Genomic DNA, 16933 nt, shown 5'->3' on the forward strand with positions numbered 1-16933 from the left:
TTTAATAAGGGCCCTTTGAGATCTCTCTAAATCTAAAAACTTAGTTTTAGTTGCTCCTCCCCATACGGGAATGCAGTATATTATAATAGATTGAGCCAGGGCTAGATAAACTTTATTAAGCAATGACGCGGGCATGACGTAGCGTAAGTTTTTAAATATCCAAATAAGTTTTCTAACCCGGGCCATAATTGTTTCGATGTGTAAGTGCCATGATAACCTTTGGTCCACTGTAACTCCAAGATATTTGGTAGAGTTGACACGTTCTATGGTCTGACAGCTACAATTCTGGGCAATCGGATCACCACACCTATGAATCCTAACTCCAAAGTCGTAACCCGGCTGAGATCTTTGATTCGCAGTAAAACATATAAAATTTGTTTTATTAACATTAAGTGAAAGTAAGTTGGTATTAAGCCAGCCAGCTACTTCAGCCAGACCTAGTTCAGCTGCGGATTTCACAGCCATCCAAGTCGCTCCCGTGTACACAATCGCGGTATCATCCGCGTATGAGTAGATCCGTCCGCCATTGCTCCGAATATTACAAAGGTCATTTATATATATCAGGAACAATGTCGGGCCAAGCACGCTTCCCTGCGGGACGCCATATTCCACGGTTTCTTCTTCACTTATCAAATTATTAATTTTAACTTGTTGTTTTCGACCTTGTAGATAACTTCTAAAAAGGGAGAGAGCTGTATCACGAATTCCTATGGCTTCCAGCCTGCGCAGAAGAATGGGAACGGAAACGGTATCAAATGCCTTTTTAAGGTCCAAGAATATTGTTACGCATTTAATACCTCTGTCTACATTATCAATTATGTCATTAGTAAGTGCAGTCACGGCATCTTGTGTAGACAGGCCCTTCCTAAATCCGTATTGTGTGTTGGATAAAATTTTGAATTTATTTAAGTAATTGACCAGTCTATTGTTCAGTAACTTTTCTAATATTTTAGAGATACATGGCAGTACGGATATAGGACGGTAGTTATTGACGTCGTTCAGGTCCCCACTCTTATGCACAGGCGTAATCAACGATCTCTTAAATACGGCTGGAAATATTCCTGTTTTGAAGCAGGAATTAGCCAGCTGGCTAATGAGCGGGACAATAAAGTCTCTGGACATTTTCAAAAACTTTGTGGGTATACCATCCCAACCAGGTGCGCTCCCAGAATCGAGACCCATGAGTATAGCATCCACCTCACGAGGACTAGTCTCAAGAAGAACAAACGAAGACACCCGAGAACAAATGTCTGTAGTTGTTGGGTTACCGAAGTTAAGTAAAATGTCCTCAGCTAAAGTTGACCCTATTTTAACAAAGAATTGGTTGATACGGTTTAGTGAGTCAAGCGGATTCGGAGTAATATTCAGTAGACATGTATTTGAGGATTTGGGGGTTTTAAATTGAGTTACTTCATTAATTTTTATCCAAAGCTGTTTAGGATTTTTAACTGAGTTAGCTATTTGAGTTTTATGAAATTGTCGTTTAAGTTTTTTAATTAAGTTTGAACAGAAGTTACGAAAGCGTCTAAATGTTATTTTTAAGATTACGTTAAAAGGATTTTTCTTTAGTTTAAGTTGCATTTTATTGCGAAGTTTAATACAGCGTAGGGCTCCTAGTGATATCCAAGGTTTAAGAATTCGCTTGCTATTAGAGATTGTCTTAGTTTTAGTGTTACAAAGTAATATGGTTTTTATTTCATGGATAAATTTATTAGCCAAGGTCTCCGGATCATTGTAAATATTGAAAAATGACATGTCTGAGTTAAATAAGTCTTTACACGCGTTTTCAAAGTCAATGGAAGTTGAATACCTATGGCAGTTTCTAGTTACAGTTTTTTGTGCTAGGTTTAATACTACCATGGCATGGTCCGTGATAGTTGTAGTCAAGACAGCCACAAAAGCAGAGCTCTTAAGTTTATCGAATTTCAGAAAAACATGGTCGAGGCAGTTCGACTCTCTAGTAGGTAGACAGTGCCCGGGAAGCAGCCCATGTCCTGCCAGCATGTTTAAATAATTTAATCTATTGTGACGCTGTTGTAAGGATTCAGACTCTCTACCTATTAGGTTGATGTTTATATCCCCAGTTATTATAATATTTTTAGGTGTAGTAATAGTATCGAGATAACTATTTAGGGAAGTTATGAAATTATCTGCACAGGCGTGTGATGGGGAACGATATATACCTATAATAACGTATTCGGCGATAATTAGCTGTATAGCCGAGGCGTGCGAGAGTGAAACTTCTGTTACCCGACAGAGATGGTTGTTTTTTATGTATGCTACAACGCCATCATTTTGATTGAGCTGATTTGTAGTATGATATGAAGAGTAATTACGGAGGAGTGGTAAGCGTTTACTATTATTTAGTCTGCACTCTGTAAGGATCATGACATCCACATCATGATTCATTTGCTGTAAATTTACCTGAAGGTCGTCAAAATTACTGTAAATACTTCTAATATTTTGTGTCAAGACAGTGAAATTATTTTGCTCAACGTAGTTACTAAATTCTTCGATGTCAATTATTTTTGAGTTACTAATTTCTGTATTATCTAGTTCCCATAAGGTGTTTAAATGATTATCCATATTCAGTTACGCGTGCAGAATGGCGTAGCTTGCCCTTTACTCTATTGAATAATTGCATGTAAGTACCGTTGCAGGATAACGATGTTTTGAGAGTACATATAGTGCTATTGAGACAGTTAAACTTATTGTGTAAGAGTGTGTATGATTTTGTGTATGTGTGTTTAAGTGTGTATGTATGTCCGTAAAAAAGGGATTTTACATTGAATAATACTTTTAGATACCGTAGATTACAACTTTTTGAACTACTGTTACTTGGTTTATCAAAACAATGTAGGTTAATTATAAATGCTAAAACTTTAAGTATGAATAGACTAATAATTATTTTCTTAATACTAATACATGCACAAAAAATAAGCGATAAGAATAGTAAGAAATAAAAAGAAGTTTCACAGAATAGTCACGTTTCCTGTAGCAAAAGGTGTACCTGGGCTTCGCTGTTAATGAGGATAACCCGAGAATTTTCATCTTTCTTGACGAAGACTCGGCCATGTTTAGTCCAGCAGAATTTGTACTCTTTTGATTTTGTAAGGTCTCGGGCCAGGAAAAATAGTCGGGCTCCTTTTGATGTTAACTGTTCCGATATAAAGACAGGGGTTTCTTCATTTTTGGTAAATCCGAGATGTTTAGCCTGTATCTTTGATTTATTTTTAATATTGTAGCTCTTGACTTTCAGAAGTAAATCCATTTTAAGAATCGATGAGGCTAGTTCGACAATTATGGGGGTGTTATTTACCCCAGACTTTCTACTCTGGATTCTGTAAATATCTTTTATGTCTTGCTGGCTCATATTAAAATTTACAGATTTTGAGAGACACAATACCATATTAATTAAGTCGTCTCTATTTTCGTATCCGTTCTTTGGCACATTTTTAATTTCAATACATGTCTTCCGAGTTGTCCTTTGCAGATCCTCTATTTTATCTTCTAGGATATTAATATACTCCCTATCTTTCTTAGTCTGTACCTCTAGTGATTCTATCTTCTTCTGAAACTCTTCTTGTTGAGCAAACAAACGCGTGATTGATGTTTCTATGTTACTGTTAGTTAATTGCATTTCCTTGAGATTGTTATTAATTTCTCTAAGTTCTTGTTGCTGAGTCTTCGTAAATGACGAAGAAAATCAATTATTATTTTTGTTTTTTGTGTAAAAGAATTAGTATTGTTTCTGAAGTGACACAAACCTTCATATACATGACAGCTGGAATTTATATTTATGCTCTGTGATTGTATTCTTTAAATAGTATATTTAAAGTAGCTTGAAAAAGTGTAATAGAATTAAAAAACTCTAACAATAAATAATCAACCAATAATTTATCACAAAAATCGATAATTTTAAACGTTGAGTTTTATAAGTCACGTGACACAAAATGGTCGGGATTAGTTGAATCGACTATGACGTAGCATGCTTGTAAATAATGTCTAGTTTCAATACCGTCGAAGACCGTTTTTGATCGGAAATGAAAGTGGTCTAAGTTTTTAAGGAAATTCTGAGTAATCCTAGTATTCAGCAAGAACTCAGTTTAATTGTACAAATTACGCTTTTGAGACGGCGGGAACGAAGGTTATTTGCAGGCATCGAATGAAATTCTAGCACTAGGCCCCCTTTACAAAGGCGAGTGCTTAAAAGTCTCCCAAGGATCGACATTTTTATATGTTCTTTATACTATGTTACGCTTATATTGTTATACAAGTATCGCATTGGCTAGTGCATATACAGTTGCCCCTTGGTTAGAATGCCTGGCGAATCCTGTGGCCTGTCTTAAGGGCGTATGAACGTATGACGGGCTGAGGTGTTTTCAGTAGGTGGGATCTTGCTCTGAATAACAGAAGGCTTTGAGTGTATACCCAGCCCCACAGTACCTATATATAAGAGCATATAAACATCATTAAATAAGTTTTATAAATAATAATCAATATAAGTATTTTACTAAATTTTGTAGATTATTCTCAGTCGTACAAAGGTATACAATTTAAACCAAAAACAATAAATTGTTAACAAATCACGACATGATATTCGATTCAATACACAATTTCCGGTGTGAACTATGCGACCGGAAACTGCTAAATGAATATCTGTATATGGCGAGAATATTGGCAGTCACGGTTAAGGATAATATGACCATCGGGTCGAGGTTTTTACTTATCGAAATTTCTCGTCACTTAAAATAAATAACCAGCTTCGAACTGGATATTTTTTTAATTAGATCCATCCAACTAAAATTAGCCATGTAATGGTCGGTTACATACTTCAAGTATTCATTATACAAGCATAACGAAAATGTGTATGACGAAGTTGACTTCAACAGTTCTGATAAAGCGTACCTTTTGGCAATAAAATTTGTTCATTAAATTCTTAATGTTTCAAAAAATAATATAATTCTTATTAAAAAACTACATACATTTAATTATGCATTTGATTACAAGAGATCATTTTCGGCTAAAACACCGCGATATACACATATTCGTGACGATAGTCATTGGGGCCTTCGGAGCAGTTATTGGCTAGACAGAAGGTCAGCAACACACCTGCGACGCCAGGGGCTAGAACTATCTGCTCGTTTACCTTCAGTCAGAAAAAAAATTGGAGGAACTCTTCTACTTCTACTATTCTAACTAGAATAGCTTCCACAGAGATATCCGTTGTAAAATGACGCCCCAAAATAACGCCTATTTGTTAGCAGTTAGTAGGATTTCAAACCAGTAGAGTTCCTGATAACACAATCAATGAGGACATACCTAATTCATGAATTTTAATGGAACCGGTTTATGAGTAAGCCGTTATCTGGGTCGTACCAAGTTCAAATGTATTATTTGAATGAAACGAGACTTCAGTCCAACATAGTATGCCTACTATCTAAAATAAAATATGTTTATTATGGAATTTTTGGTCAATTCTATTCCGCTGCTAAGATAAACTCGATGTTTGGAATCGTGATAATGCAGGCACTGCTCTATTAGCCCTAGGTGTGGAAGGCGAGATGGGATGGAGCTAAATGCTGCTTTCTGCCCCTATAGTATCGCCAGCCGTGTTATTGGCGATCCTATAATGGTAATACCCCAAGTATATAGTTAGGCGAGGCTAGAACATGGCGATTAAAAAAACTGGCGGGGAGTTCATTGCCAGTTCTTATCTTCCGTCCTACGCCCTTGATTTGATAAATGTAAAATTAAAATTTCTTTATTGACGTTCATAAGTGTAGGTACATTGTCTTGAAATAAATGATTTTGAATTAGATTTTTAAATTGAATTTGAATTAAGGTTTAACTTCTTCAACAGAACTCCATATTTTTGTGCCCTATCAAGATCTAGATCGTTGGAGATCCTTTAAGCTGGTCTTCACCTGCGAAAGGGTTCTTGCTAAATAATTAGGAAATATGTAGATATAAAAAAGTGTAATATATTTTTTAACATATATTATATAGAATTGAAAAGTTGAGGAAAGTTCTTTAGAAAGAAATATAAAGGCTTTTTATTTATTTATCCTTATGGATTAAAACATTTGATAACTTGCACAGATAAACCATAAAACCAGTTTATATGATAAGAGATAAGAGAAGAGTTTATTAAATATTATCATAGCAAAATGTCATGTTTCATATGCTAGTATGTAGCTACTCGAAGTTCTCGGAGGCAGCCAGTTAATAATTTTGTTATGAATCCATTTAATTGGACTAATAAAAATTGATTAATATAGGTTCATACTAATTAATACCGCTAAAAATAGCTGATTACTATTAAGATTTAATTACTATTATTATACACGTGTATGCTTATTGTATAAGTGTAACCTATTGTGGATGCATCTAGTGTGTTTGTTTTGTGTTTTATTTTTGACTTTGTTTTTATTATAAGGATGTTTCTGTTTGGTTTCCGAATAAATAAATAAATAACATTTATAAAACAATGTCTTCAAAAACGTAAGGTTTTTCGACCATTCAACGATTTGTATGTCTGTTTAGATTTGGCTGTTTTAAACGTTTATTAACTGTAGGTAAAAACTATTAGTTATTAGTGAATAAAAGCCTTAATGGCCAATGGCTGATGGTGAAAGAGGATAACAAGAGGAATTAGTCCAGTAATTCTTAACATTAATTAGACTGTTAAATTGTTAGCGAAATTTTTATTTTCAACATACAATAATTTTGTAATTTTTCACCGCAAATATAGATTTAAATGAATATGAAAGATATCTTAATATAAAGTTAAAATTATGAAAAGTATTTAATTAAATGAAGCCTTGCCTTGCTTAGCATTTCTCTAAATTAATTGTCGTTATAAATATTTAGTTAAATTATTAAATATATTAAGTATAGTGTCCAGTAAGACTCGGATATTATTTTATAATTAAAGTATTAAATATAGTTTAGTATCATCCCTTAGCTAATTATCAATGAATATGAATTATTTATGAATATTTTACGTGCCTACTCCTCCCTAAACTACTTAAGCGATTTTCATCTCAATTTGACTGTTTCCCATAAATTTGTGGTCAAGAAGTATACTACGCAACGCTTGGAAGCCGATATATCTTACTGTAGTACAATTGTTTACTTACTTTTTAAGTCGGTTAAAATATTTATACAAATGTTTTTTGTGTCTTGATAAATAGATCATAACTTACTATTAAATACTTCAAGGAACATTCTAGAAGCCAATGCGGGCTGAATACGCCTGCGTATGCGCAATCATGCTGCAAATATGCGTGTTTGTTTTCGCAAACAATGTGGGCGTAGCATGATATCACCAATTAACTAAACATGACTTTCTTCAGTTATTATTGAGATAATGGTATAATTACACGGTCATATTCATTAATTGCATACTCAGTCTTCAATTATCTCTATGTAAAACTGCCCTATTGAGATGTTACAACACGTCAAATAAACTTAAACACAACTGAATCCTTATCAACTTGTTTTATAGGCGAGTCTTCGGCTACAGCACTCTTCTTGCCAGCATCCTCACCCTTCTCTCCCCTGGTGCTGCCGCTCTTGGCTTCGGCTGGATAGTGGCGTTACGAGTAGTTCTCGGCTTCCTCTTGGGAGCAACATGGCCGGCCATTCTTCCCATGGCCTCCAAATGGATTCCTCCAATGGACAGATCGAAGTTCATGTCAAACATGATGGGTAAGTCATATCTCTAGAACTGTAATAACTAATAAAGTCCCTATCTCAGCATTCTTGCAGCATCAGAAAAAAATTCAGAGAAAGAAATGACAGGGACTGAATAGAGCCAAAATTATTTGTATGATAACCCGATTAAATCAAAATCAATATGCTTTACCAATGCTAACCCATTCAAGTACATAATATAATAATATTAATTTATCCACATCTAATTTACATTACACTAATATTCGGCCCGTGTCGAAAGCCTTCTCGATCCCTACAGTCTATTTTTTTAATTTTATTATATTATTAAGGTATACCAATTTGCAAAGAAATGGTTCTAGAACGTAGTAGTAATTGTAGACGTCTCATTCATATTTATTACTCCACCGCAGTATACTAACAGTAATTTAATTCCGACAATTTCGCTACTTAAAAACAATAAAGGCGTCCTTGTCACCAAATATGATCGACAATTACGGAAGAGTTACGCTTTGAACCCGCGAATATCAATCTGGAACTGCGTCATTGTTATTCAACATTATCTAAATAAAATGGCGTCGGAGGCGCGCGCAGGCGTGGTATCTGACGTCAGCAGTGTATGCTGTTGTGATTGGTCGGTCATCTGACCGCGCGAGTTAACCTTGCGCAACGGTTGCTATGCGCGCGCATGTTAATGCAACGGTATTTTAGGTCACTCTGGAACAAGGCGAACCTAATCCGATATCGAAGTTTATTTTATATTTTTGTGCTTGTGTATTATGTCAAAATGAATAATAATGGTAATAATTATACAAAACCGTTTAGCCACACAAAGACGTTTTTTTAAAACGAAGCGGGAGTTATGTTCGGCGGCGGTATGGATACGTTGAGATGTATTGTGATTTAATAAAATCTTTGTTTGGACTTGGTGTCAATTGACTTTAATGGTTTAAAACATGAGCTCAACTAACATAAAATTAGGATTAGTGGGTTTGCGACGATAACAAAAAACATAGTTGAGTTATTGTAGAGTTATCAGAAACGAGAATGTTAAATTACAATTTATGAGTGTAGTAAAAACTAAGCTAAGGCTTCAAGTGTTCGATGTTTGTTTACTATTTTTTTAAATATTTTCAATAACAATAGAGCAATCAATAGGTTATAACCTAACATTTGTTATGTTGGCCTTTAGGGTCAACCGTTTTCCTATTTTTTTTTCATCAAAAAAAAATTGCGTTATATTTGCCGAGACCCCCAACTCTCTCTAAAGTAAGATTACATGAAATTTGACTCGACCCCCCTATCTTGCAAATATTTAAAAACCCTTATACTAATATTAGGGGGGTCTTATAGGTACTTAAAAGAGAAACACGGCGTATTGTTGGCCAGTTAGCTCCAGCGTGCGAATCTCATGAAGTAGTTTCAGTCCGCGGCTTTCTATCTATGTGCGAATTTAACATTCGCTCGAACGGTGAACTGTGAAGGAAAAACATCGTGAGGAAACAGTCTTGCTTAACACCCAAAAGATGGCGCATGTCAGGTATATTAGGCTGATCATCTACGTGCGTTTTTAAAATGTAGGGAATCCCCTAATTTCATTTAATTTATTCTATTTTTATTATTCAAAAATCTCTGAGAGATAAATTAAAGGAAATTAATATTCCCTCGCAATATATTTATGAAAAAATTATGTATTTATACAAAAATAGTGATAAGTTTATTAGAATAGAACATACACACAAACAATTCCTCCGTACTGGAGTATCTAAAGTTAGTCATTATTTTTTTGGGAAAAGGGATACTGTTCTTTAATAAAATCCCAGAGGCTCTTTTATTAAATTTAAGAAATGTATTAAATTAAATTTGAACCTGTAGGCATCCCTACTCATCGTCAAAGAAGGCAGAGGGTGTAGGCCGAGGGAAAAAGCCGGCGTAAAAAACTCGGTACTCCTTTAAAAAGCAAATCAGTATACAATATACATAAATTAAACTCAATGAGAACTTAAGTTCTTCAGGTTGCAAGTCGCAACCGCGAATAAACTTTTTAAATTCATAAATACTATTGTAAAAAATATCAACGTGATTCTTTCTTTTCTCTTCTTAATAGTATTATTGCACTCAGTCGCGAAGGTGATTTCCCTCCAACTATTAGGACTCAACCGAGATTGGTTAGATTACCAATTTAGATTTGCTAACAGCATAGCACAATGTGTAACACTCCCACTGAAATATCTCCGAACCAATTCGACTTAGGGTCAAGGAAAGTACCAATTCTTAAAAGGCAATGTTAATCTCTGGCAATGTGCGTGTCTATGGGCGGCTATCACTTAACATCAGATGAGCCTCCTGCCCTTATATATAAGCCAGCACGGAGATATTTAATTCAGTTATAAATACTTTAAAGATATCACATGTGCATTTGGCAGACGATAAGAATAAAATTACGACTCAAATCTGAATGAGGTTAATAATAGAACGAATGTAACTTACACACACACACACACGATCTGCGACCCAAAAAGAGTATTGGTCTCCCATACACCAGTCCCAACAATTGCTGGTCTGTTGGTGAAGGAACCTTAAAATTTTGGGAAGGAGTCTGCCTTCGGCCTATGTATTGATAGAGTGGCTGATGACTTAAATGACTTGACTTAAATATACATGATGAACTAAATTGCCATGTATTTTATAAAGAAATCTTATCACATATACTGTAGATGTAGCATTATATATGATGTGATGAACTTTGACAAATAAATTATAAGCATTAATAATTTTTTGGTCAATAAATTTTCAAATATTATAAGGCTGCTGTAAAAATTTATAAACACGATCAGTATTGGCCTAGATGGTGGCTTCAGTGTGTGACTCTTATCCATGAGGACAAACAAAAGCTGTGAATCTATGTGCGTATTTAACAGTTGCTCAAACGGTGAAGGAAAACATCGGCAGGAAACCGGCATGCCTTCAAAACGTCGACGGGTGGCAGATACAGAAGCTCGATCACCTTGCTTATTAAAAATGATCACGATATAGACTTGAGGCCCGGACCTAAAAAGCTGTAGCGCCACTGGTTAGTAATAAATTAACAGTTTAATTAATTTTAGTCTTTTAAAGCCTGGAGTTAAAATGGTTACTATGACAACCACATTGATTATACCTACTAGTTATAAAGATTTTACATAAAAAACATACGTTTAATAGTGAAAAATTTTACCATTTATACGAATAAAAAATATTATAAAAATTTACTTGATCATTAATTCTTGCATTACTGTAATACTGAGTATAATACGGTGATATATATATTTTATTTTATTATATTTTTAAATAAAACTATTAGTAATGTTACTAGGGACTTATGAACCAACACAAAGAACACATCGTCCTAAAGGATATTTACTTTATCATTAATTCTTGCATTAAATACTATAATACTAAGTCACATAGACATAAGTATATACGTTTTTTTACATAAAGCTTATGTGAGGCGGAAATTATGAACTATCGCAAAGAACTTATTGTCCTATAGGTCGACTACACCCGCGAGCTTCTTGGAATGGCAGGGAAAGGCACTAGTTTCTATCCGAATATCCGTTTGTCATATAAAATGTTTCCTGTATGTAAAGTTCTGGTGAAGTTTGTGTATAGTTAGTTAGTTATAGAGAGCTAGCAACGGTTTCGAGAAGGAATTTCAGGGCAGCTGATTTTGTGATATGTCGTACCTTCTTGCACTTTCGGTTAGTCTGGGCTATCTGGCTGGCGGTAGCAGTTGCGTTTATTAGTGAGCATCCTATCTTAGTAATAATCCTGGATTTTAATTACATTTTAAAAAGCGATTTTTTTATTAGGTGTATAATTTTTTGTAATAATTTTTAATTTATTTAAACAAAATAAGTGTACCTGACATACTTTTCTATTGCCAGACATTTTGGACAATGTGCAATACGCGATTTTTTTTATAAAAAATTCAAAGTATTTTATAATGTCTGTAATTTTAATATTATGTTATTTAAAGATAAAAAAAAACTTAAAATACATTTTCCAGATATTAACTCGAGTGTTAAGTATTGAATTAAAATGAAAAAGTAATGAAAAGTATTGCAGTATAATGCTAGTAGTCCGAGAGAGACAGAACTGCAGAATAAGTCGAGAATGAGACAGACTCATTACTTTGTTTCGTTTTTTGGTTTGTATTTTACACAGATTTCACGTTTGAGATACGTAATACATTTTATCAGAGAGTAACAAATATTGACGTAATATTACAATAATATTTATGACGATATGTTGTAAACAGTCATGCGCAAATCAGTACAGTAACATTAGGGGTCAAGAGGGGGGCAGTTGTTGTAGGGAAGCCATGCTTCATTAAATTACTGGGACATTATAAAATAGTAGTGGCTTCAGCGTTTTACTCTCATCCTGAAGTCGTTGGTTCGATCCCTGGCTGTACATCAGTGGACTTTCTTTCTATTAGCGCAGTCGACAGTCTAACAGTCGACGGCGTGTGTCAGGCACATGAGGCAGATCACCTACTTGCCTTTTCAACTTTAATATCATGAAATGGATATAGAAATCTGAGGCCGAGACCTAATAAGGTGGTAGCGCCACTGATTTATTTAATCCATTTAATTTTTATAAAAGCACGATTTTAATAGGCTGGGGAAAAAGTTTCTTCGCATTTTTTAAAGAAAATGTATAATATTTTTTATACAGTTTACATTTGAGTAAAGTATGTAGGTACCATTTTATTAGGTAACTTCTTGCCATTTTCTACAGCATGGTTCCATAGCTATATACATTTAGGGGCTTCTGATCAGAATACCGTGAAAATTGGTTTTAGCAGTCTTCTCGTAATGTTAGGCAGTGTCAGGCCTTAAGAATTCCAGAAAGCAAGCAAGCAAAGCAAGTAGAATTCTTTATACCAGACACATTTTGGCGTCTGCAATCTATACCTGAACCTAGGACCATCATATTAAGTAACGACGGAAATCCACACAATCATTGCGATAAATTGCTATATTTTGCGTTGAAACTTATGAAAGATCAATAGAGATTGTGTCAAAAGTTAAAAGCAATATTGGTCATGTCTGAGACAAGAAGGCGATTGTGCTAATGGAAGAGTACCAGAAAATTATTAAATATTGGTCACCCTCTGACCTAAACAGCCGACGGAATCCTACTGTTCATTGATTGATATCATCGCTAAATAGGAGCAAAAGTTCACGTAAATTCATAAATCATTAGATAAATCATTAGACCTAATTATTAGGAAAATTAAATGTATATATGTATGTGTATATATAAAGAGGAAAGATTTGAAGATAAGAGGAAAAAATATTTGTTATGAATTAGCTCAAAAAGTACTAGGCTGATTTTAAAAATTATTTCACCTTTTGAATGCTAATCACTGGTTAAAATAAACTATATTAATTGCAAGAAAAAAATTAGGATCCCTAACTACAAAAATGTTAGTGAAAATATGTTTAATATCGCATGCGTTGCGAAAAGCTCTGATGATAGAATATAAAAATGTTCCACTATATAAAACATATCTACAAATATGTTTAAAATAATAAAAAAAATCCACTCGTGCATCCGGGACGGGCCCCTAGTCATATATACTTAAAGCTTTAAACATTTGTAAAACTTAGATAATAAAAATACATATGTAAACATTGAAGAATGAAAGAATTGAGCTATAAAATTTTGAGATATTATTATAGATTTTGAGAGAAGTGGGCTGGTCATATTTATTGAGATCCGATTTATTGACCGGCTAAAAATCTCCGATTTTACAGTGATATCATATAAAATTTCTAAAGTGTTTTTTAATATGTACAACTGTGTTAAAACCCACAAAGGAATCTATTAAAATAAAATATACAGATAAACAGTATGTTTATTCTGGTACTAAAACAAACTAATAATGTGATATTTTCATCCTATTCATATCAATGAGAAAATAGCTCTTATTGGAATTTATTACTTTTAAACCTATGTACCTCTTACTTTATACGTCATGTAACAAAATACTTTGGTCAAGGGTGATTGAGCAAGTACAATATAATATAAGGTTTATATAACACTAGCGAATCCGACAGACGTTGTCCTATATACGTCTTGCATTCTCGACTCTACATGAACACAAAAAAATTCATCAAAATCTGTCCATTTAGCAGTTTAATTAATAACACATCCACATAAGATTTATAGATATAAAGTAGTTAAATCAGAGAGTTAATTGAATCTCTAGACAGTTAATTAAAGATCGATATTCAATCAAGTCAGTAGCATTCTGATTTAAATATAGCAGCGTTTAAAACGTTTAACTATCCGTCTGACTGAAAGCCAGCGCGTTGATTAATAATGTAAAACAAGATGGCGGTCACGACAACAGCTGATTACTTTTAGAGTTTTTGTTTCAAATTGTGGTCTTTGTTGCACGATATACCAGCTGTTTATTTGCTGTATTAAATAATAAATAATCTAGGTACCAAATGCAGCCTGTTGCCGGGCTGATTTGTGAATCTAAACCTTCCAGGGCGCCACCCATACACAAAAAAAAATCAAATCGCTTTAAGAGTTCAGTGACACACGTTCAGTAGAATTATAAATATAAATAAATATATACTCTTTTATTTCGTAACCCTACAGATGGCTTAAACTAAAAGCTGCAGATGGAATATATGATTTACTTAAAGATGTCATGTGGAACATGGTGTAATTGTTGCAGCTCCTTACAAGAATTTTGTAAAACAAAAAACTTTAGCGATTAAAAGGAGTGGCGAAGAGTATTTTTCCAGTTCTTTTCGTTCGTTCTACACCCTGTTTCAGAACTGGCAGTAAATGTAAAATAGAAACCTTTAAATTTCTATATAAGTGTACATTGTGGTGAATGAAGGAAACCAGTCAAAGCTTAAATAGTGGTTGTTCTATGTCCGGGCTGCGCGAAATTTGAGTTTTTGGCATTGTTGATGTGAGGAACGTGAAACAAACTATGATTATGAGTCTGCTAGGCAGGAATATTATTAAAAATTCTCGTTACAATTCTTTTTTTGATTTTTTGTCTATGGTCTACCATAGATAATAGATCCTAAGTTCTTCATATTTGATTTGAAGGGGCTCAAATGTTTGTGAGAACTGAAAATATGTTCAAAAATAAAAGTTAAAATTTTCATAATTAATATGTAGTAACATTTCCTCGTGTTGACATTGGCAAAATTTTAAGGTCAAAATGTTCCTTCCTTCCTCGTCACTGCCTAGACCCAGTTCAGCAGCCAAGGGCAAGGGTGATTCGCACATCAAGGAGATGTCGTTTACCAGTTGATTTTTATAGGAACTAAAAATATATTATGACTCACAAGAATAGACAATGGCTGATAAAGATTTATTTATTGAAACAATTATCTGTTACATAAAAGGTGCAGTGCAGTGTTGGCCTAGTGGCTTCAGCGTGCGACTCTCATACCTGAGGTCGTAGGTTCGATCCCCGCTATGCAGTAATGGACTTTCTGTCTATGTGCGCATTTACCAATCGTTCGAAGAGTGAAGGAAAACGATTGACAAATTACATCTTAGGCCAAGACCTAAAAATGTGGCGCCACTGATTTATTTTTATGTGTGAACACAAGAATGGTCTCAATCACTGTTTTCTTTCAACAACGATGCTAATAATTATTATAATATTAATAACATTGTCATTAAGTTATTCAGAATGATGCTTAAAATTATACATTCCAATTTCAAAAATATTGTGTCACCATGGCGTTTCTTTGTTTTTCGCCAAAAGGCGCGAAATTTGTGACAAATTGCTGTTATCTGTGCCTTTGTTTCGCGCGTTCGATGTTAATTTATACATTACGTTACGTCATTTATAAATCGTAATTTAATATATTAAATAGTTCTACTAATAAATATTTATAAAACAGTAATTGCATGAGTTGCATAATATTATTTCTAGTAATTCTGATTTTGATATAATTTTCATTTATGTTTTATCAACAGCGTCGTCCCTAGGAGCAGCGGTTACGATGCCCATCTGCGGCTTTCTCATCGCGCACTTCGGATGGGAATCAGCCTTTTACTTTACTGGTACGTACCTAATTATGTAAATTAGTGGGCTGAGGTTAAAGATTTAAGATGGCGCCTGGTAGATAGTACCGGTGACTTCAGAGCTGGTCAGGTATCGCAATACAGCGAGGAACTGCCAGCATTATAGGCATACTCTTATAAGAACCAATGCTTTTAAATGTGTTTTAAATTTCTATTTCTTAATTATTTGTGTGGGGACTTAAGATGAACATGAGAGTAACAAGGACAAAACATTTAATAGACACGAGGCATAATTTGAGGGCGTGAGTTTATAATCTATGTTAAAGTTATGTTGAAAGAGTGATCTTAAGGTTGTGCGTTCGAATCGCCGTTGGCTACACCTTAATATCGTTATCACAGCTGATCACCTACTTACCTATTTAAAAAACTTTACCAAAACATAATATAGAGCCTTAAAGAGGGAAATAAGAAGAAAAGTATAAAACTAATATATTCCAGGTATTATCGGTATTATGTGGTCTGTCGCATGGTTCGCGGTTGTATACGATTCACCTGCCCAGCATCCACGCATATCTGATGCAGAGAGGAACCATCTCATGAAGGCACTGCCACAGGACACCAACAAAGGCGTAAGTATCAAAATATTAAATTCATTTTATTCATTTCTTATTTGGATTTCTTACTCTCTTTTTATCACTGTGTAAATACAACTGGACAGAAAGAGACGAAGGAATACTTTCAACTTTCAAAGACTAATTTGTTTTTATTATGAAAATAAGGTTTTATTACTATTTTAATTACCTCAAACAAAGATTATCATCTCAGCTGAATTTTCTGCTTCAATTTTATATAACACAGATACATATACAATGTGTACACTATATACGACACAATACAAATAAACAACAACAAAGTATGATTAACAGAATAATTAAACAATAACACACAAATCAATAATTTATTGTCAGACAAAGCACGCCACATTTCTTAAAGGCGCCAACTTATATTATATATAACAACTTACTGGTATTTTTGTTTTGTTATTGCTATTTTTTCTCCAACTTTCAAGGAGAACAGTCAGATAGTTATGGTAATACATATGTTATAGAAATACTATACTTATGAAGCCGCAGAACTAACCAGTTTCATACAACCGTTTTTGTATTGAAGAAATCGTATCGCCAAACAGCCGCATATC

The 16933-nt window shown here is 34.0% G+C and overlaps 1 protein-coding gene across 1 annotated transcript in view; it reads left to right on the plus strand.

The window, feature by feature from the left end:
* LOC110996127 (sialin) overlaps positions 1–16933 on the plus strand; it is a 47895-nt gene that overhangs the window by 18791 nt on the left and 12171 nt on the right. The window contains exons 5-7 of the mRNA XM_022263658.2: positions 7511–7713; positions 15688–15774; positions 16234–16364. Coding sequence (XP_022119350.1) covers positions 7511–7713; positions 15688–15774; positions 16234–16364 — 421 coding nt within the window. The remainder of the gene's footprint in view (positions 1–7510; positions 7714–15687; positions 15775–16233; positions 16365–16933) is intronic.

Source organism: Pieris rapae, chromosome 21 (assembly GCF_905147795.1).
Source record: "Pieris rapae chromosome 21, ilPieRapa1.1, whole genome shotgun sequence".
Taxonomy (NCBI): Eukaryota; Metazoa; Arthropoda; class Insecta; order Lepidoptera; family Pieridae; genus Pieris; species Pieris rapae.